The sequence below is a fragment of the Lytechinus variegatus genome, chromosome 18 (assembly GCF_018143015.1).
Source record: "Lytechinus variegatus isolate NC3 chromosome 18, Lvar_3.0, whole genome shotgun sequence".
Classification (NCBI taxonomy): Eukaryota; Metazoa; Echinodermata; class Echinoidea; order Temnopleuroida; family Toxopneustidae; genus Lytechinus; species Lytechinus variegatus.
This window is the reverse complement of record NC_054757.1, coordinates 8,133,974-8,158,401: the sequence shown is the minus strand read 5'-3', so window position 1 is coordinate 8,158,401 and position 24,428 is coordinate 8,133,974. Positions and strand designations below refer to the sequence as shown.

Genomic DNA, 24,428 nt, shown 5'->3' with positions numbered 1-24,428 from the left:
TTTCGATTTCCATTACACTCCACTGAAAAAGGATTTTCAATTCAATTCAAATAAAATATTAATTTTCTTCCATTTCATCACGTATTTTTCTAGTAAACATAAGTTCATACATAAAACAATTTGTTATTAAAAAATAAATATGTACATGTTGGGTTTAAGGAAGAAGGCGTATACCCTAAAAGCTGAGGCTTGTGGTGGGATATACCTGTAGACAAAAATACAATACAATAACCAATACAAAGGAAAGGGCAGAGAAAAGAAGAAAAGGAAAGGGAACAAGATTTTACATATTATACCATGTGCTTCTTTCTGAAATAATAGTAAAAAAAAATTGGATATACCTCTTTTTGAAAGGAACATTTCCAACATTGAATTGAGTTATTGGTTATTGATATGAGTCTATATACCCGAGGGTTAATGTTCATCCCTTGAGCATCATAAGACAAGGACGCAACAACAGCTGGGAGAGCTTTTTCTTTTCTGGACAACGATAGATCCAATGAAGATGAGGACTTATCATTGCCCCCGAACATCTGATCCTTGTACGTACGGATGAATTCGGGCACTTTAAGTGGCGTAATAAAAACATTATTTTCATGAAGCACCTTGTTAGTGGTTTGCACAAACTACGCATTAGCCAATCAGATCAAAGCATTTCAGTATAAGGTTTATAGCTTATCTTATGGAGATGTGAACCTATCACAAAACTGGAGGGCGTGTTATGAAGCGTATTTCAAGTGATTGTCACCGTCAAATGTGTTATAAGCGAATCAGAAGCAAGCATTTCAGTAGTCTATAAAGGCCACCGCACACCTTACGGCTGTTCGCGATCCGATTTTGGAACAAATCGCACTTTGCTCATTTTCTGAAAATGTGAATGGAACATATCATTTAATTTGAGGTTGAAATCAATTGAAAGAATTCTAATGTAACTATTTTTAAAGATTGCAAACCTTTATTTTGGAGTAGCCTATTGTACGACTGTTATGACGTCATTACGACTAAATATTAGATTCGCTTTTATTCTAAGAAGGATGATGGCATAGTCACGGATTTGAACATAGGTATTCGTACGATGATTTCGAATATTACACAGTAAGATATTCCAAGTCTCAACATTAGCATTAAATTCTACAACATTTTATATTGAAATCGGGTCGCAGACCAACCGTAAGGTGTGCGGTCGCCTTAACAGATCTAATGAAGATGTGAACCTATCAAAAGTTAGGGAGCTCTTCATTGAGCACCTTCTAGTTATTGTCACTTAGCCAATCAGAGGCAAATATTATTATAACATATTCAATTCAATTCGTTTATTTTCAATTCCAATAAAAATTATATACAGATAAATGCATGTAAGCATAACAGATTGTATACCAAAAAAAAACATTATAAAGATATACATGTGAACATGCTTATGTTAAATAAAGTGATACAGAGATATTGTTGTGTTGGGATCGTTTATATCTTAGTTGGGAGCATCTATAACCACGCAGGAACGTTCGATGTACATTTCAATCCAGAAACTTTATTAATCATCAATCTTCATCAGTATATGTAGAGTTGCAAAGCATATCACAACGTACGACGATGTAGATCTTAACTCTGTGATGATCTTAACTTATCTCCTCCTCAACCCTTGGGTGTACACTCAATATATATTAAAGCTTCTACACAAATTATAATCCAAGGGTTTGGATATAGGACTAGAGGGGGTTTAATTATTGGGAAGGGGAAGGCAGTTCTTTGTTCTCTGATTGGGGGTTGTTTGACTATGAACAATAAGGGTTTTAATGACTTGGATTAAATTAATGAATAAGGGTTCTGAGAAGGGGGTTGAAAAGGATGGTTCTGAGAAGGGGGCATATACATTATGAAGTCTAGACTGTGTATATGTAGTGATTCATACAATCACTACATTACATCCCCTTTCTTTGGAAAATTGAGGCTCCCCTCCTTGTGGAAAAAAATTTCAAAGTAAGCAAAATCAGAGGAATAGATACCCTGGGGTCAATGAACTATATACATTATAAAGTCAATACAAAGAAATAGAAAAGAAAATATATACGATATAGAGTATATGCAGAAAAATAGAAGAAAAAAAACGATAAGTGAAACATTGACCATGGTTCCGTGTTCTCTTACGCTCATTCTCTCTCCCAAACAAATACTTCAAACCTATATACATATTTACAGTAAATTCATAGTAAATAATTAGCATAAGTCTTTCCATTATTGTGTTATCGATAAACTGAGACATAATGCTAACCTTACTCAAAAATTCACAACATAAATTTCATTTTTCAGAAACCAGTGCAGGTTTATGCACTTAAACTAAACAAAATTAATCACAAATTGTGCAGACTTATGCACTTAAAAGACAAAGTAAAATGCAGAGAAAAAGAAAAATTAGAATAACAATCAAGTATCAATAACGTAGTGTAAAATATCCTTATTACTATAGCCAAGGAAATTCAGCAATGGATAACAATGTTTTTATAATGTAAGTGAAACAAATCCGGTACAGTTGTAGGTTTAAGTTATGTAGATACCAATGTCCTGTATATGTAATAATTTACAATCAATATATAAGCCAAGTTTGCTAGTGTGTCTCTCTTTACACCGCTATCGACCATTAATTAATAAATTCCCATCATACTCTGATGATAGACAAAACCAAAGATACAAATGTGATATTCCAACATGATTATATATAAGAAAAACAGGTGCGCTCTAGGTACTGAAAGTGTGTCTATGTCCAAATAGGCGATATTATACTTCATACGAAGCATCAACATAGAAACCTGAGTCACTAACAACCTAACCTGTCAAATATCTCTTTTTACAATCATATTTAATGAAAAAAAGTTTAACAAGTAATTCAAACTTGTTCAGTATCACTAACAAGAGTATGTTTAAACCTTGTTATGTCATTAAAATGATGATCTTTGATATATAACTTTGTTCATGAACAAATTGCATTCTAACACGTGTTCAATTCAACACAACAACAAACATACCGTCATCAAGATTTTGACTACAAATTGCTTGCAGGTCTTATTCAAACCATTGTGACTTAAAAACATTATCTAGGAAGTGAACTCTCTAGGAATAACAAAGGTACAATATATCTATAAAATTACAATAGGGTATGAACTATTATAAAGAGATTAGAGCTTACGCATACAAAGACTTGTAAAATCTTGCTGGGGACCCTGTTATTGGTATTTGTCTATTAGTCAATATGTCATTAATTAAATCGTCCGTGCCCCTATACAAATCGACATTCCACCAAAATCTTACTTGTTTGGTGGTGTTATTAAGGCTTTGGTCGAATGAGGTCAGTAATTGTAAATGTTTATTCTTAAAACGTCCTCTATGTAGAGTCATGTTCTTATCAATGGGGTATTCACAAGCATTTCAAACTGTTTTTCCAGGTTGGTCTTTGTCAAAGGTCTGGGGGCAGCTATGCCATTGTTGTCCGCTATTGCATGCAAGTAATCTGAATCATGGATTTGGTCTGATAATTGGGTACACATGATTTGCTCAGCATTGAACTCTGGAAGTTTCTCATCATTCTCATTGATGAAGTTCACTGATGGTTTTTCAGTGTTTTGTTTCCTTTGTTTCTTGAGCAGTTGTGTTCTTCCCTAAAGCTTCCTTGATATTTGTAAGATTCCAGAAAATAGTGATGTCACCAAAGTAGTTTCTATACACTCCGCAACAATATTATATAAATCGATCAATTTGTGAGCGGTGGGCGTCCTCATCATAGGGAAATGTGCTTCTATTTTCACTTCAAATTCCGAAGTATATTTATGTCATAGGATTACGCACCAAATCTTCTATATGAGTTTCACTCCTAATTTGCTCTGATAATGTCTTAATGGTCATTTTCAAGTACATTCATACTTGACAAGTTTCATGCTATACACAAAGCGGTGAAATACTAAAAGAAAATAATAAAAGCCAAAATAAAATTGTATTTCTTGACACATTAGGCCTATGTGTAGTCCAGTATCATTCATCACTGGAAAATGCTTTGCTTTACATGTTAATGTTTACCAAATACAACATCATCATGATTTTGATTGAAATATAAAACATTCTTGCTTCATAATATCATTAACCTTGATTACATCACATCCAATGTTGTTTGAGAAATAATGAAATATCACATGTTACATAAACTTAGTTAATCCTTATCTAGCTCAGTATTTGAAAGTGTCAATGTCAATGACTTCGTCTTAAGTTTTAAAGGTGGTTTATTTTTTATCGTGGTCAATTTTAAATGAGACTGGTTAGAGTCAGTGTTTGTCAAATATTGCTATTTCCAATGTCAAATCAAAGGATAAAGATGATGTTATCATAACAAATTAATGTAACTGTGTACAATGAAAATACATTTATGCGCATGTAATGGACATTAAATCAAATATAGCCTCTCGCACTCTCTCATATGCCAGTGGAACAATAAAGAAAATGCGGAGAAAATGGTTTCACTTACCGATCAGAGATGAAGAATATGTCTTCAAAGAATAATTAAATTTTGGTTCAATGAATAGTACAATTAAAGTAATGTCCAGTGTTTTTATATATTCAGGGGAAGAGTCCAAGTCATTCATTCAATAGTTCATGATTTATGATGTTGTCGTAGCATGGGGTTGGTCGTAGTGGTCGGCGTCGTGGCGTTGACGATGGCATCTTGTCATGTTTCCAGTTAGATTCATTGTCATCTGTGTTGTCATCAATGTCCTTGTCCATACTGTTCCTCCGTCTGTATCGTCCGTCTGTATCTTCCGTCTGTTCATCCGTCTTTGTCGTCCGGTCTGTGTGTTTCTGTAGTGTGGTAATTGTAGTCATCGATTTTTGTCATCCGCTGTAGCTCAGGTTCTAACAGGGGTTCATGACGGTGCTAACACATGTAGGATAGATGGTATCTTAACTGTCTTTCCATAAGAGCTATTCTCAGTCTTTTCTCGAAGCACATAGCCATGTTGAAGTATTTTTCAATTAGAAAACCGGGTTCTCCACCATGTTGTGTTGGGATCGTTTATATCTTAGTTGGGAGCATCTATAACCACGCAGGAACGTTCGATGTACATTTCAATCCAGAAACTTTATTAATCATCAATCTTCATCAGTATATGTAGAGTTGAAAAGTATATCACAACGTACGACGATGTAGATCTTAACTCTGTGATGATCTTAACTTATCTCCCCTCAACCCTTGGGTGTACACTCAATATATATTAAAGCTTCTACACAAATTATAATCCAAGGGTTTGGATATAGAACTAGAGGGGGTTTAATTATTGGGAAAGGGAAGGCAGTTCTTTGTTCTCTGATTGGGGGTTGTTTGACTATGAACAATAAGGGTTTTAATGACTTGGATTAAATTAATGAATAAGGGTTCTGAGAAGGGGGTTGAAAAGGATGGTTCTGAGAAGGGGGCATATACATTATGAAGACTAGAATGTGTATATGTAGTGATTCATACAATCACTACATTACAATATCAAGAAAAGGATGGAATTGAGGAATACTGCAAAAAACATTAAGTTTTTGTCGAGGCAGTAATCCAACGAGAGAAAGTCATAGAATTGAAGAATCAAAACATGTTTTAGAAAGGAAAATGAGAAGGAATGTGTGAACTTACAGTGTGTCAAAAACAGTGGAGCTTTTCATTAAGCACCTTCTATTGTCACCAACGCATTTCCAGTTAGCCAATCAGAGGCAAGAATTTCAATAGCGTATAACCATATCTCTATGCCTATAACATATTTTTTTTTAATTTGGGGGGACTTGAAGCATCTTGTCAGTTACTGTCACCCCAAAATTTTTTCTTAGCCAATCAGATACAAGCATTTTGGTAGCTTATAACTGATCTAATGAAGATGTTGATCTATCAAGAACTGAATGCTGTCATGAAGTATCTTGTGATTGCCACCCTAAAATTTGCTCTTAGCAAATCGGATGTAGGCATTTAAGTATAGTTTATTAGAGATCTAATGAAGATATGAACCTATAAAAAGTGAAGAGTTTTTTATAAAACATTTTCCCAGTGATTGTCACCGTCAAATTTGCTCTTAACCAATTAGATAGAAGCATTTCTGTAGTTTATGAGATCTTATGAACATATAAACCTATCAATGCTAAAGAGCATAAATTATTATTTCCAGTGTCTGTCACCGACGCATTTGCTATTACCCAAGAAGATGAATGCATTTCAGGGGTCCGTTGCAGAAAGAGTTGCGTTTAGACGCAAGTAAAAAAAAATCAATCTCAAGTCCCAAATGCGCGCTGTTGATTGGTTGAAAATCAAGATGCGCATGATTTTTAGAGTTGTGATTGATTGCAAATCTTTCTGCAACGGGCCCGAGTGGCCTATAACTGATCTAAAACAGAATGTGAATTAATAAGATCAAAAGATTGGGGGGGGGGGCTTTTCTTGAAGTATCTTGCCAGTTATTGTCACCCCAAAAATGGTCTTAGCCAATCAGAGGCAAGCATTTTAGTAGTTTAAAGGGGATTTAATGAAAATGTGAACCTCTCAAAACTGATGTGTCTTTCTTAAAGCATTTTCCCAGTGGTTGTCACCGTCAAATTTGCTCTTATCCAATGATATGGAAGCATTTCAGTATGGCATATAGCAGAAATAAATGAAGAGGTGAATCTATCCAAAATTGGGTTGTTTTTCATAAAACGTAAGTAATTGTGAACGACCGTAATCTTTGTCCCATCCAATCAGGTAGAAGAATTTTAGTAGCCTATAACAGGGACCTGTTGCAGAAAGAGTTGCAATCAATCGCAACTCTAAAAATCACGCGTAACCTGATTTTCAACCAATCAACATCGCGTTTGGGACTTGCGATTGATTTTTTTACTTGCGTTTAAACGCAACTCTTTCTGCAACGGACCCCTGATCTAATGGAGATGTAAATTGATCAAAGGTGACTATTGTGTATGAAAATAAGTTGTCAGGTGTTTTCACCATAGAATTTGCTTTCAGTTGATCAGAGTGAAGCATTTCTTTAGTTCATAGGAGATCTAATGAAGATGTGAACCTATCAAAAGTGAACAGTTTTTCATAAAACTTTTTCATAGTGTTTTCCTCCGACGCATTTGCTCTTACTACAGTTGAAAAAAATTATACAACGCTGTTTACTATATGAACCTCACAGTAATTGTTTAAACAGTTTAAACAAGTGTTTAAAGCTTAAGCAACAAAGTTTAATTTTCAATATCTAATCTTCAATAAATTAAGCACGATTGTTTAAACGGTTAAACAAATATACTTTAAGGTTCATATAGTAAACAAGGTTGTATAAAATCTTAAACAGCGTTTTGACTGTAAAATAATCAGAGGCATTTCAGCATTTTAGTAGCTTATAATCTATCTTTTGAAAAAAATGTGAACTTATCAAAAGCAGGTGGGGGGACTTTCTTGAAGCATTATGTCAGTTATTGTCACCCAACAATTTTTTGCTCTTAGCCAATCAGAGGCAAGCATTTCAGTAGCTTATAACAGATCTGATGAAGATATGAACTCACAAGAAGCGGGGGGGGGGGGTTCTTGATGCGTCTTGTCATTGACACAATAGTGATTGTCACAAGAAATTTCTCTTAGCCAATCAGGGGGCCAGTTTCATAAAAACTTGGTATAGTAACATATTCGCAGTACCAGTTGAAAGCTACTGAAATCCTTCTATCCGATTGGCTGATGGTAAATTTGTTAAAGAAATTATGCCTTTGTTGCTATGACAAGTCTTCATGAAACGAAACCCATTATAATGCAAGCATTAAATAGCCAATAATGACTTTAATGATCATATGAACTGAGAAAAACAAGATCTTTTCATGACGCTTCTATTTCGCGATTCTCAATGACAAATTTGCTCTTTCAATATACATGCAAGCATTTCAGTAGCTTTCAACATATCTAATGAAAATTTGGCCTTATACCAACGCCCACTTTAACCTTATTTGTTAGGTGTTTGGTATTTTGTGAAACTCATTATCAGTATATAAGGCGTTATGATGTGCCCTTACGAAAAGAACGAACTTGAAACCGTTTATATGATCCATGGAGTGTCCACCCGCACATCGGACTTTAAGAAGAAAACCAAGTAAAATATCAACCATTAAGATATTCTGATGGCATAATTTATCATAGATTCCATTGATTAACTTTAACTAGTAGTTTTGCCCATGAATTTCAGTTCGCTTATTTTGCATGGTATTGTCGAACGCTAACATTCGTAACACTTCGAAAAGAGTTACGGTAGCCCCCTCCCCCCACCCGCTTCCATATTTTTTTTATTGAAAACCTTTTTATTCTCATATTCATTTGCTATCTTATTAATCTATTTATCTCTTATTTCATTTATATATTTAAATCGAATCACATCTAGAACAATAGTAAGAACAATAACTAAATTGTATCTCAGGATGTCTAAGAATATTTTCACATATATTATGACCACCTTTTCGTCAAAATTCTGGATCCACCATTTGTCAGTAATATCTCCTCTATTTCAATATACTTCAAATAAAACCACCAACTTTTTAAATTAAAGTTTAGTAACTAAATAAATCATTCATCTAATTTCCTTCAACAAGCTTTCTGTATTTCCGGTGCCATTCTCAACATTTTTTTTTAAATATCATTCTTGAATTCCCCCTCGGAGGAAACATTCGTTGAATACATTCAAATTGGCGGAAATTGCTTTCTATAATACAACGTTATTATTCTAATAACAGAGATGTGGGCAGACATTAAAACGTTGGCATTTAAATCAACCCTTAGAGATTTAGAGGCAATCATGTGTTACAGAATTACAGATTATCAAATGTGGTCAGTTGTTAGATTGTTAAACATCATGATTCCAGGGACCCGTTTCATAAAACCTGTTATGATAATGAATCCACAGCAACGGTTAAAAGCTACTGAAATCCTTCATTCTGATTGGCTGATGGTAAGTTTGTTATATAAATTGTGCATTTGTTATTATAGTCTTAATGAAACAGGGGCCCGTTGCAGAAAGAGTTGCAATCAATTGCAACTCTAAAAATCATGCGTAACTTGATTTTCAACCAATCAACAGCGCGCATTTGGGACTTGCGATTGATTTTTTGACTTGCGTTTATACGCAACTCTTTCTGCAACGGACCCCTGAACACAATGTGGACAAGGATGATTGTTCACATATAAAATCCTTTGAAAAATCCATTTTGATTGCTTTCTCGTCTCTTGCAATTTAGCTCCTCAATATAGTCTTTTAATCAGCCTACTGACTACGTAATGATGAAACGGACAAGTTGAGTCACACACATTCTCAGAAAGAATATTTGGTTGGTTAACATTCTGATCCTACCAACTGTTGGTTAAAAAAATGCATTCATTAAATGAATGGAAATTTTCATTAACCAAAATTGATTAGTTCATATGTTCACGGACCCTATAGGTTTGGTTAAAACATTTCTGAAAGAAAATGTGACATATACATGGAGTGTAATTATAAAAGTTAAGTAAATAAACTCTATCCTCGTTATGCTTGTATAATACAATCATGAGTTTAGCTAGTGACCAAATTTGATAGCAAAATAGCAATAATTCAGTCCCAATTGATGGACCAAAATGTGTGCATGAAAACAAATCTACACAGTAAAAAAAATTACAGAACGATGTTTACTATATGAACCTTACAGTAATTGCTTAAACAGTTTAAACAAGTGTTTAAAGCTTAAGCAACAAAGTTTAATTTTCAATATATTAAACATGATTGATTAAACGGTTAAACAAATACTGTATAAGGTTTATATAGTAAACAACGTTCACTGTAAAAACTGGTGCTAAAACTGACACCAATTGGTGTTAATAGAGGACCACACCCTGAGGTGTTAAAATAACACCCTAGAGATTGAACATAACACCAAAGAGTGTAAATGTAACAACCATAGGTGTTGTAATAACACCTATAGGTGTAAAACTAACACCACCAATTAAACACCGGTGTAAAATAACTGGTGTGGTCATCTATGTACACCGATTAACACCACATTTTTTGCTGTGTTGTATAAAATCTTAAACAGCGTTTTTACTGTGTAGTGCATCAAGATGAATGGATGGAGGGGATTGTTACTCATGAGGGAAACTGGATTTTTGGAAAGGCTTGTTCAGCTATATCGCGAAACAAAATGACCGATCTTATATGATTTTCACTGCGATTTATAACGCGGTCATTCACTCTGAAATGGTAAAATAACAATATGACTTATAGAGAGTCTGCCCCCGCAACCAAAAAACAAGATCCTCTTTTATGGAACGCGTGAAATATGATTTAAACTAAAAATGTATTTTGTGTATTGTTTTTTGCGCAATATCTTTCTAAGGTTTGGACATAGAAAGGAGAGAATATATAGCAAGAAAGAGAGGGGGAAGATAAATCCCATGACTTATCAGGCTTTCTGGGAAAATGTTTGCAATCAATCACATGTGATATGGAATATTCATAAAGTAATGTCCCGCAGACTGACAGATATTACAAAGAATACTCCATTAATACATTTCTTATGATTGATGAATTAACGTTTTGAAATGTCTAAAAAAAGTATTATACGGCTTTGGAAATAGTTTTACGACATAGAAGTCCAGATTCCTTTTACATAATAACTCTTTAAATCGGTTCATTTTCCATTATTTTCATCGAACGAGATGATCAAGATTTGCGTTGTTTCCACCAACCGTCATTGTCAGAACGTATACGCTGAGGGGGTAGAAGAGACATCAACCCCCCCCCCCCCTTCGGATAATTTCAACGTCTATATTCTTGTTACAAAATTAATGTTCATGAAATCGTGGGTGGTCAGCTAGGTGACTTTGCCTTCTCGCTTCAAGGAATTCCTTCGTTGTAACGTTCAGCATGTAACAGCAGCTCTGCAAGAGCCACGGTAAAATTATGCTGCATGCATGCATTTGTTGGACAACGCTTAGATACTTAAATAGGTGATAATCGCTTTGAAAGCATCTTTTGATAATTACTCCATAAAACATGTTTTACCTGACCATCCCCATCAGGAAAAAAGACATTACTAGAATAATAATAATAATAATCATAATGATGATGATGGATATTTAGAGGCGCTAAAACAAAAAGTACCATAGCGCGTACAATGTAAGAATAATAATTTAACATTTGCAATAATTACTACAATATTCAAGATAAAAAGGGAAATTAATTATTGAGGAAAAAGGTATGTATTAAGGGAAGATTAGAAGCCAAGATCACTGGAGGCATTTCTTATAGAAAGAGGGATAGCATTCCAAGTCTTGGCAGCTGCTATACGTTTTCGGCATATAGGAGAGTTTTGACAAGGGAATGCAAAGTTTGTATGTGTCAGTGGTTGAACGAAGATTACGAGAGGGTGTGTATATAATTGATGGTATTATTTGATTGTTTTGTATACATATAAACAGACTTTAAACTGAATACATTGGAATGGAGGTAACCAGTGGAGTTCCTTAAGTAGGGGTGTAGTATGAGTCCGGGATCCAAAGCCAAAAATTCATCGAGGAGCACGATTCAAAAAAACCTGAAGTTTTCTTCTAATCCTAGCTGCTGACAAACAGTATATTAACTATATTGCAGAATGGATCGATAGATGCATGTATGAAAACGAACTTATCAACTGTTGTGCTTTTACACAATACAGTAATTGCGCCACGTGATGTGCACACCTATATTATTTGTGAATGCTATATCGTACTGAATATAACTTAGAACAACCTATCACTGTCAATTTACCTAACGAAATCTTGTACCAAAATATAGCAACTTGTTCACTACTATTCGTAAGGAACGGGTTGGTGAGATAGGAATTGTCATAAGACAAAACATGTTTTCTTCATTACTCTTTTCGGATATTTGTCAACTTATTACTTACCATTCAAAGAGAAATTCCAGGAGAAAAATCAATAACCAAAAAATTAAAAAGTAGAAGGAAAATTAGGAGGAGCAAAAGAAAACCCGGAGGAAGAACGAGAATCAAGGAGAAATAATGATGATAAAAAAGGCTGATTGGAGGTTAGGATGTCAGAAAGTAACCAACCCGTAAAAAATGTTTCAAAATAATAAGATAAAAAAATATATAAAAATGTGACAAACATTAAAAGTAGTTTAAATTAAATTTAAAAAATATTATCGCATTTGATTATGCCAGAAAGAGAAATTTTATCCGAATTCATTAACATTTAGAGGAATCATTGATTATTCATAATGAGGATTTTATCGAAATTTTTCCGTCCACTGTATAATCGATGAAATTTGAATCTTTATCCCTGCGGTGAGGATTGAACTTCATTCTTCAAGTAGTTCGTTTAAGAAGAATTCGATAATTCCGATCATTGGCTCGATTAGAATTAGAAGTAAGACAATCCGCAATTTTCGTCGAACATCGGTGAAAAATATTTCAGGAAATACTGAATTTCCGAGGCCAGTTTGTTACGTCTGGTTTATATTCAGTATAATATTAGGTCAGCTGTTTTTACATTCGTGGTATAATTTTTGGTAGCCAGTTGTAAGGATTCTGCACTGTTATAAGAACACTGATTTTACAGAAAAACAGAAGATTTTGCAGAAAGCAATAACAGAATCTTTCTGTAAATTCATAAAACAGGAATTTTTCTGCAATTTAACAGAACAGGTCTGTTTAAAAAGGGGAAAAGGCTGTTTTATTTAAGAAACTTTGTAAGGTTCCATACACCAGATACCAATTTCCTGTAAGATTACGCAATCTGGTAAGATTACAGGTGTTCTCGAGACTCTGCTGCAGGAACTTCTTTATTTTAGGGATACATTTTCTAACAGTGTGGGTGTTAAACCTCTCTAAAATAATGTATCTTTATAATGATATTTCTTCATTTTTTAATGAAAGACTAGGAAGTAGAAGGATTATGATGGTTATGATGATAAAAGTTTTGTTGTATATTTCTACTCAAATTTGATTTTTAGGGACAATCTGTTCTTTTACAATTTCGGATCGAAATCTTTTTTTAAATGAGGAAATATAAAGTGGCCAATATTATACAATAAATAAGAACTTGACTGCTATTTTAGCACAAATCATTAGGGTATTGAAATCGACCTTGAACATGTCGAATCGATATAGTCTATACCTCCGTTCGTAATGAATAACATTTCAAAATCATATTTCCATTAATATTTCATGGCAGACACACGCTCATATTTTCATCGGTTTGTGTTTGAATAGCACTATACAGCTGTGTATAGTAGGCTATTGGGAATTTAGAGATTTATGTTTTTTATGGCAGCACATTTCAGTGCATCGCATGATCGTCACGTGAGCAATTTATCATTTACAGAAATCAACATCATGTTCGTAAGTATCATATTTCATGCACCGATGGGGGCGGTGATACAGGGGGGCAGAGGGGCAGTGGGCGACCGCCCTTATTAATTAATAAGTAATCATCAAAAATAATAACAACAATAAAGAAAATATGTAAGGAAAAGAAGGGGAAAATGGGAGATGATTATAAAAAAGAAAAGTTTATTTATGAAATCAGTTAATTCCATCGACTTCTAACTCATCTGCGGGGGGGGGGGACTAGAGAATTTCTATGATTTCTCTTCGCATTGCGGTTTTATGTAGTTTTACTTATTGTTTTTCATTTTAATTATGTATGTCTTATATTATGTGTTACTGTAATATTTAAAATATTTTCGTATTGTCTCACTTTTACATGTTTTTTGATGTTCACGGACTGGCTGAAAAGCAGTCTGTTATGACTGAATGTAAGTTTTACCGTGATTAAATAAATACAATACAATACAATATAATAGATATAACTCTGCATATCTTACTTCCCTTTAGAATTGATAAGGGGGACCTGCTCCCTCCCCTCGAAAAAAAAATTATGGAGCCGCCACGAGTGCGCTTCATTTCTTTATCAGCACCCGTCGCTTAAGCGCCAATTATTGACTCATGTTATTTTTATTGCCTATTTCTTTCAATGTGACTAGAATCGTTATGAAATAAGTAGGGAATTGGATCTTTTACATTTTTCAAATAGTTTTCATTTAGACCATTGCAATGTTGACAACTGTTTCGCAATGCTAAGTCTTTCTATTCGCCGTAATATTTGCTGAGTAACTCAATGCATCTTTCATTCTTATCCTAAATTTGATTCTTCAAACCTTGTATTCCAATAGTAGGCTGTATACTACCTTTTAAATACTGTGCCGTAGATTATACTGGACATCATCAGAAATCCGTAGTGAAAATGAAACTTCTTAACTGTCACATTTTCATTTTTCCTTTTCGCATTGTCCCCCATTATTATCGCCATTGAAAAACAAACAAAAATCGATATCAAGGACGATTCAACGGTATCGTTCTTACATTCTATACTAAAGAGAACTAAAGCTGTTTAAATCTTAACTCTTGCCTTGATGTGACAATTATTGTTTTTGATGTATATCGTGTTACCATTAATTATATGGAATTGTATCCTTCAAAGACAGAAACCTGCTGATACAGTTTCGCAATTTTAGCCTTATAGTCAATCAATACTTTCTTCGAAGTTCTATAGGCCTATATTTCTTCTCTTTTCTGTTTCTGTTTTCTCTTCTTTTCTACCAATTGTATTTACGTCTCAATGTCCTCCTGTTTGAATAAGTATAGAATTTTGTTCTGCTATTAGCTTCTCAACAAAGAAACCAATGTCTGTACTCGTATTTATGAAACCACCCCAGTTTATTCTTTTTATTCATTTCTTACCCCCATCCCTCCACTAAAGAGTTCAAGAGAGAGGTGGAAAGAAAGATAAGAAGAAAGGAAAAGAGAGAGAGGGGCGGAGAGACAGAGAAAGACACAGAGAAGGACACACAAGTAGCGAGAGAAAGAAAGAAGCAGAGATAGACAAAGAGAAAGAATTTCACACCATGACTATCATCATGATCGTTTTTCTGAACATGCTGAACGAGGTCATCTACCTAACTTCAAAATGGCGTCATAACCCCCTATGAAACTCTTGAAAGCGTCAAGCATGCCTTCAGGAGAACAAACGGGTAGACAAGCATGGGATAATAGCAACACTTTAGACGTTTGATTGAAACAATGGTATTTTAAAAAAGAAATCCCAACAAATAAGCACTTAACAAGTACCATTATTCTCCTGTTGTATTTTAAAATATTCTTCAATATATTTTTTTTGTTTTGTTTGAAAATATAAAGAAATTTAAGGAAAAATATCTAAAGTGGGTAGGGATAAGTCGTCGCAAAGGCTCTTGGGACGCAATAAAGAGCGACTCAAAATGTCAGCGCCTTTTAGCGCCAAATACTAACATAGCCGCTTTCTATTTACCGCTCTAAAATACAAAAAAAATCAATCCTTTTTCTTGGTAGAAAAAAACTTGTCTGTTTCGCTCCAGGTGATTTTAACTGTGAAGCATCCTCTGTGGAAAATAATATGAATTGTGATTTCTTATTTTAATGTTCTACATTGTTAAGTTGTATAGTAGAAAGATGATATCAGCAATAGATTTTATAAGTCACTATTAAACGAATAATCGTTCAGTTATCTTGAGAGAGGGCGAGGCCTAAAGGTTATGGCGATCTAGCTTACACTCTTTTATAATTATTTTCCATTATGATATTTTATCGACTTGTTCATATTATTTTGTTTTGGTTCTATAGATATTTGTTTTCCTTTAAGCTGATAAATCTTACCAACATTGTCCCTCTCTATTTACCTCGCCAAAATTAAAAGATATCCATCTTTTTTTCTTGGTAGAAAGAAGCTCGTTCGATTTGCTCCAGGTGAATTTCAACTTAATACTCTCAATATTTGTTAATGATATTTATTAACTTGTGTTTATAACTTTGTTTTGATTCCATATTGATTTTTCCCTGTAAGTTTATGAATCCTGCTTTCTTCTTGGTATAGTTATGTCACACTGACCAACTAGACTCAATACCGACAGATAACGTGTCGTTGAAACCGGCATTGAAATAATACAATGTCACAATCACTCAGGCGAAAGTGACTCCAGGCCCACCAAATATACCAAAGACATACAATCTTGTAATTAATTATTTTTGATTGCACTCAAAACGTAGTGTGTTGGATGTAAAAAAATCAAGCAGAAAGTTTTGTCCTTTTACCTCTTTTTGTGCTTTGCATTTTGTTCATTGCTTGTTATTTTTTTAAATAAAACGGCCATTCCGGGGCCCCTTAAGTATTGTTGGATCAATGTAATGAGCTAAGCGTTAATTTTGGGCCATATCGGGTCAGAGGTTAAAAGAGCTCAAAAACTAGCAAATATTAGCCCAACGACGAATGTATTTGGCAGTTTGGTGTCATGGAGTCGACTCGATCGTGTTTCTTTTGTTATTATTATCATTGTTCATATCTTTATTAGGATGATTGCTTGAAGCCCATAAAATGTAATTTAGCTGAATGGAAACTCCCATCAAAGTGTTTTATTAACATGATTATAACATTCATGGTCTTGATCACGTGGTACATTATTTTTAAAAAAATCTACTCTATATGTACCACTCTTTTTCCTTGGTGAAATTAAAACGTATCCCATTGACATTGCCTCTTTAAACAGATCATGGACCCTACTACGATCAGATCAGTCAAAAATTAGGCCTGCTCGTTTGCGTTTTCATTCATCACTTGGAAAATATGGGCTTGCTTAATGGTCGCTCGAAGCAAAAAATACTTTGGCTGACCCAAAACTCACATCGGCCTGACAATGATAGCCAATTATTGGGTGTGATCCACTTTAATATTGCGTATGAGCTGTGATGGTAATGATGTTAGTTTGAAATATTTGGGTTAATCGTGTAAAACACCATTATAGCAGAGTGACCGCGAGAAATTGACGGGCAATGTCATACTGCCATCAGGGGCCAGTTTTAGAAACAGTCGCAATCAAACGTAAGTTCAAACATCAACGCAATTTGATTTTCAACCAATCAAAGGCACGTATTTGGGACTCGCGCTTGATTTTCGTGAGTTGTGTTTCAACCAATATTTTCTGAGCAGGCATTGAAAGTCATCACGTTGCTGGGCTACTAAGAACCTTGTATATTAATTTTTTTTTTTAAATGAGGGCAGCTTAGAAAAAGGCTGTATTTTTAAAATATTGCAAAAGTGGCAGTCGGACATTGTCTAAAATCAGTCCCGATACCTGTGAAGAACTCTTTCTAGACAAAAGACGGTTGCTATGGTTTAATTCTAATATTTAGTTTTTCTCAAAATCGCCGCACATGCTGCTAACATTCATCGCTTTTCATGAAGATTAATTTGAGAATGTCTTATCAGTTGCGATTTCCAATCCCTCAAAGTTAATGTCGAATTACTACTGACAAGAATCATACTCGCGCGGGAATATCAATGCGCTTTGCTCAGGGAGTATAATTAGGGAATAGATTGATATTTCGTTTAATTACCCTGTACCAATAATTGCAGAATGAAGAGTTTAATCATGAAAATTAAAGGGATGATCCGGGCTGAAAGTATTTATAGCTTAATAAATAGAGTAGAATTCACTGTGCGAAATGCCGAAAATTTCATCAAAGTCGGATAACAAATAATAACAAAGTTATTGAAATTTAAATTTTAGCAATATTTTGTGCAAAACAGTCGTCATGAATATTCATTAGGTGGGCTGATGATGTCACATCCCCACTTTTTCTTTTGTATTTTATTATATGAAATTAGGTTTATTCATTGTTTTTCCTTCAAGAACTTGAAAAATTAGATTGACAACTGATCTAGTGCATTGGATATTTATTGCTGCAACTTATTTCATTATAACGGAGACATGACTCAAGTATAACATAATGAAAAAAAGTATGATTTTATGTAATAACATAAGAAAACGGAAGTGGAGATGTGACATCTTCAGCCCACCTAATGAATATTCAAAATATTGCTAAACTTTAAACTTCAATAACTTTATTATTTGTTATCCGATTTTGATGAAATTTTCGGCATTTTGCTCAGTGAATTCTATGTATCAAGATATAAATATTTTCAGCCCGGACCATCCCTTTAAATCATATGTTTTGAATATTCATACCACGATATTCTTCAAGATATATCGTTTTAGTATACTTTCATCACAGGCATTCTCGTTTCATAATAGAGATTAAAAAACCTATCATATTTTAAACCAAATTTGCAATATATTTCCGATTGCCTGATGAGAGGATATCCTGACATAGACATATGGCACGATATTCAGATTGTTCTCAGATCAGTGCCCCTTTAAGTATTGCTACAGATGTGTATTGCCATGAAACATGTCATTAATTGCCACACAGTCAAGCCAAGTTGTTAAAGGCAATCAATGCAATCGATGTCGTAGAAAATACAACTTTGTTAACTGTTTTGTTTGTCCGATATTTTGTCAAGTACTCTATTGTATTTTCTTTGTTAATTTACCTGTGCATAAGTTGCAGAAATCAATAAATGAAATGAAATTGTTTATTTTGACCAGGTGATCAAGATGCTAGTGACCATTGTCCTGACCTTTGCCCTCTGTTGGTTACCGCTCCACATCTACCAGCTCCTCGGGAACGTGGCCCGGAAGATGCTGTTAGCCAACCCATCGAGTACCTTCCCGCTCTTCTTCACCATTCACTGGCTGGCCATGGCTAACAGCTTCATCAACCCTATCATATACGGCTTCCTCAACGACGGCTTTAGGGTACGTATATCCTATGGGTGCTTGGGTACCTTCTTTTATGGACTAGAGGGCGCCCTTCTCTGTCCTGTCCAAATCTATCAAAATCAATTAGCGTTGTCCCCAGTGATTTATTGTTCGGTTTGGAGGCGGTTTGTTCCTGTGCCAAAATGAAAGCCCAAGAATTTGTCTGATATTTTATCTGAAATGAAAAAAAAAATTCCCCAAAAAACTTTTCATAAAAAATCCTATTCATAGCCGCTTCAGTCGTTTAGGCTTCTTGCGAGCAGTAGCTAACATTTGACATGGTCATGATTTCGTTTTCGATTTTTGTTTTCCTCTGTCCTGTCTGTGTCGTGTTAGAGAAAAACAATCTTGCAAAAATGCTCAATTTCCATGTTGGTGATCGATTTCAGCACATCTGTACACCACGTGCTATTTTCTTAACATTTTCCAATTTTAGACGACGGGCGTTAATACGAAGTAAGTGATATTTTGATGTGCATAGCCCGTTGAGGTATTAATTGAGGTGGCGTTTCTGATAGTTTGAGGTAAATTGGTGTCTAGAATGACATCCATCATGCCGCAGTCACACCGTCGAAACTTATCCCAGTCCGATCGATATATGCCATTCAAAATAATAATAACTTTTGACGGCCTGGAATCGGTGTCACTTATTGTGACTGCAACATCAACTGAATTCAATGTGAGTCCGTCTTGTTTATGTAGATGCACAAAATACATTAAGGTAAGAGCTTGGATGCGTATATATAATCTCTGAAAATAGGGATCTGGCCGGGAGTATTTCGCGAAACATTAATCGAATATTTTCAAAGACAACTTCTAAAAGTTACTGACATCCTGTTATATGATGGGCCCAGAACAAATTAGTCAGTGACATTCACCGACGAGACACTTCGTAAAACACTCTCTTGCGTGGCACTCATAATGATTATGTATTGCATAGAAAAAAATCTCTTGCAGTAACAGACATGGGGCCCGTTGCATAAAACTTTTTACCTGAGAAAACTCAGGTTGTTTTTACCGGAGTTTTTGCCCTGTGTTAAAGTCAATGGCAGAAATCAGACTAACCTTAGTTTTCAGTTTTTACCAGTTTTCTCAGGTAAAAAGTTTTATGCACCAGGCCCCTGGTGGGTGCTTCATAAAGCTGTTCGTAAGTTTAGAGCAACTTTAAGAACGACTGGTGAATCTTTCTTGAGCTCTAAATAATCATCACTGAACATTTAATTCAATACCATTTACCACAAGAAAGGATCACTAGTCGTTCTTAAAGTCGCTCTTAACTTACGATTAGCTTTATGAAACGGACCCCTGGGGAAACAAAATAGATTTTCATCAAAAACTTTTATAAGCTATTGAAATCCTTGCATCTAATTGGCTGTGAGCGAATCAGCTAGTGAAATTCACTGACGAGATGTTTTGTGTAACATTCTTTTTGCGCGGGACACTCGATGAGCATCGAAAGCCAGATTTTTGGTGCGGATTGCACAGGATCGAAAGCCGATTGTGCACGGAAATTGGCAAGAGCATCGGGTTAACAAGTGAAGAAGACCTTGATCTATGTAACCTTCAAGTCAAGTGTACAGGGAAGAGATGGAACGAAATTCATCACCGGTCTCGATCTGCGTTTCGTTGAGGTGGAAGACGGTTCTAACCTCAGCGAGGATATATACAATGCTGAATCCCATCACGTTTGCGCAGTTACAGTAAACAAAAAGGTCGACTGTTTCAATAAAATGGCGGGAATGCAGAACAAAAACTGAGATTGCTTGCTACATCTGCTTTATTAGTATCTGGGCCTGTACACTTCCGATTCAGTTGACTCCCGAACAACAGCCATACACTCAAATTACAGCTAGTTTCAATTTATATGGTTTGAATTAAAAATAAAATTCATTTTATTATTATTCATTCAACGATCGAAATTTTGGTGATCTCGGTGTATTGCAGAAAATAGACCCCGGCTGTTGATCTGCCTCTGCTGAAAATAAATGTGTTTTTCATCCCTTCCATTCTAATGCATGAAATTCAAGATGGCTTTGCCAGCAGAGGAAGATTAAAAGATTCAATGACAACAATCCGAAATTCAAGACGTTGTGCTTGAGGAGTTGTTTTATTTCTCATTTAAAAAGTAGATTCCCCGTGCTTTGACCTGGAGTTAAGATGTCTTCTTCTAGTTGGTTGCTGTTATATGGATGACAATGTACCTACCTTCGGTCAATAGCACAAAGTCACTTCATATAATAATATGGACCTGTATATTTATGATTCATACCATTGGTAAACATCTTTTCATGTCAAACAGCTTTCCCCCACTATCAGCATGTTAAGTGGATAACTATCCACTCTTAAAATATTGGGCAACATACTGTCCACACAGTAATTGGTACAAAAAAAAAATTAATGTATCCAGCTCTGGGTATAGTTTCTAACCGATACTTTTTAGTTTTAAACCAAAGCACACATTATTGGTTATTATTATTATTATTATTATTATTATTTATTTGGCCATAAAAACATACAAAAATTGTACAATGCAATTACATAAATACAATTTGAAATTGAATAATTAAATATAGATAAAGTAGAAATGAAAAAAGAAAAGAGTAAGAAAACGGTTTTTCCGTGGGCCAGGGCTCGCAAAAGTAAAATTCAGTACTATTGCCCAGAGGCATGCGAGCCCTCATGGAAAAACCGTTGAGAGAATATTGCACATTCGATATATAAAATTGCACATTATTAAAATTCAAATAAAACACATTGACAAACATTCTAAAAAGTATGTAACGCCAGGCAAGATACAGTAAAAGAAATAAAGACGGGTATTAGAAAGAATTTGAATACCCATGCCGGACTGATTAAGGAATGTTTGTAATGCTTGACATAATATAGCACGAAAATAACTTAGATTTGTGTGAGGTACTAGAGCCCGAAAAGCAACAATGAAATGAAATAAGGAGGAATGCCCTAGACAACAGCAAGAGCATGCCTCCACATTCCTATTAATAGCATGTGTACTCGCCAGGCTCCAGCACCTAATACATAACACTCATAAAGACAACAAATAGTAAAATTACAGGAAACTCGCCTCCTTTGATAAAGAAAAAGAAGAGAAATTAAGAACTGCATAGTAATAATAATTTTAAAAATATAGTAATGATATTGATATTCTTAGATTTTTATGTGCCCCCAACAGTTTTGCTAAAGAGGAATAACAAAAAAAAAATCTAATGTACCAAATGGATATAACAGATCATACAGCCTGTACTACTTGAGCATTATTCTGAAATAAACAAAAAAGATTTAATTATACATTAAATCCTTACTGACAGATAATTGAATCAAATCAAAATAAAGGAAACACAATTGTTGGATGCACATCATAGAATTAAATATGCAAAGTACATGTAATTATTTAGGTAATATGGCAGCAAATCAAATCACAGGAAAAGTGTAATGGCAAAAATTAATTTAGTATAACTGTTCTGGAGTTAATAAAGGTCCAACTAAATAGAGGAGAAAAGAGGGGGAAGAGATATATGCACTGATATTGCAGCAGACAAAAATAATTCTGAAAAGAAATGTCGTTGTTGGAATCATAGCACAAATAATGAGGTGGTGAAAAGAAACCAAATAAAAAATGGAAAGAAAATGGAGGTATTTATGAGTTGGACAAGAGTGCTCCCTTTAAAGAAGAAAGAAATGAAGAGAGGGAAGTTGAAACAGCATCATCTCTTACACTTAGAGGAAGAGTGTCCCAAAGTCTTGGAAGGCGCCTAGAGGGTGAGTAGAAAAAAGACTGAGTTCTGGAAGGCAGATGACGGAAAGAAAGCGTTTCAGGATGGCGGGGGTTGATATAGATATTTGCACTGAGCTGTTCACAGTTACAAATTCCACGAAGACACTTAATTGCAAAGGAACATAAGAGATAATCTCGTCGGGAGGCAAGTGAAGACCAGTTGAGAAGCCTGAGCCTATCTTCGTAGGACATCTCACCACGTCGCTGTTTTAAGGCAAGTCTTGTGGCTGTCCTCTGTACACGCTCAAGCTTATCCACCTGTTTTGAGGTTGTGGGATGCCATGCAGGCACACCATACTCTAAGATGGGCAGGACTGGTTTAAAACTTCCCAGAATTTGAGAAAGTTTTAACCAATTGTTGTGTGGACAGTATGTCACCCAATATTTTTAGGAGTGTATATAAAAGGATTATCCAAAACGTGAGTTTTATCTTTGTTAAAAAAGCATGCATATTAATGGAATATTGGAGTAATTTTTATTCAAACTTACTTTTTAAAAATGCATTGTGTTTTTTCATATTGATTTTAGGCTGACATTAGACGTGTTTTTCGTCGCTGTGGGCCATGGAAGGAGAGCATCAAACCAAAGGGTCGTTACCAGGGCCGTTTGAGCCTCCAGTCAAGTCTCAACACAACGAGGACCACTACATAAATCAGTGCTTCTGCAAATTGGCAATCCATTTCCTCAAAACGAACAATGTATGTCTAGAGAATTTTTGTAAAGTGGGAACTAGAAAGAAGACGTTGGAGATTAGCTCTTTAGCTGGAAACGTGATATGATTATCACAGATAACTGCGGACGACAACTGAAATCTTCCCATGAAAAAAAAACTTGATGGGTTTATGGTAACTCCCGTAGGAACTCGGCAGGACAGCATTTTGCTGATAAACGCCAAGCTGGTATATAACCAATTACCTAGGAAACATTTTGACATCTAGGTTAATCAGTCATAATGGCTGACCTTATAGTAGATGACGGAAATTACTCTCGGGCTTTATTTATCAAAGTGGAGACAATGGCAGAGTTGGGATTCGAACTCACAGCCTTGTGATTGTGCGTCCAATGCTCTAACCACTGGACCACACGAGACAAAGCTGAAAGATACAGAATCAGCTATATTGGCCCAAAACTGTATATTTTAATGTTTAAATTGTATTCAAAGTATACAGACAATTGTCTCATTTGTCAGTGTATTCTTGATGTGTTATTACAAAATGTGTTCAAAGGTTTGGACAAAATCAACTCAAGAATTTACATTTTTCATTCAGAAATTATGTTCTTCATGCTAGCTATTTCCAATGCCCTTATATCAGTGTATAACATATGATTTCAACATGTGCGTTATTATGAAAGGTATAGTGAAGAATTTAAACGTCCCGTATCTATGTAAAAATTTTAATTTACATTACGAATTTATAAGTACTTGTAGGGTATGTGTGTCATAATTGTGTACTAATTCCATGATTATGGCAGTTACAGACGGTTACACTTCGTTATATCGAAGGTTCGTAATTCCGAAGGTTCTTTATTCCGAAGGTTCGTAATTCCGAAAAACGTAAATTGCCTATACCTCGATGTTCATTAATCCGAAAACGTAAAAGGGTTCGTTAACCCGAACATTTGTGGCGTTATTCCGAAGGTTCGTTATTCCGAAGGTTCGATAATCCGAAAACTAAATAAGGTTCGATGTTCCGAAGGTTCGTTCGTCCGAAAACGAAAAAAAGGTTCGTTGTTCCGAAGGTTCGTTAATCCGAAAACGAAATGAGGTTCGTTAATCATTACGTTTTCAGACTGACGAACCTTCGGAATTACAAACCTCATTTCTTTTTGGATTAAGGAACCGTCGGAATTACGAACCTCATTTCGTTTTCGGACTTACGAAC

General features: G+C 34.9%; 1 protein-coding gene across 1 annotated transcript in view; it reads left to right on the top strand.

The window, feature by feature from the left end:
- Nucleotides 1–23,898, top strand: part of LOC121431833 (substance-K receptor-like) — a 31,753-nt gene extending 7,855 nt beyond the window's left edge. The window contains exons 3-4 of the mRNA XM_041629590.1: nucleotides 18,540–18,749; nucleotides 23,074–23,898. Of these exons, the coding sequence (XP_041485524.1) occupies nucleotides 18,540–18,749; nucleotides 23,074–23,196 (333 nt within the window). The 3' untranslated portion in view covers nucleotides 23,197–23,898. The remainder of the gene's footprint in view (nucleotides 1–18,539; nucleotides 18,750–23,073) is intronic.
- Nucleotides 23,899–24,428: the final 530 nt, after the last annotated feature.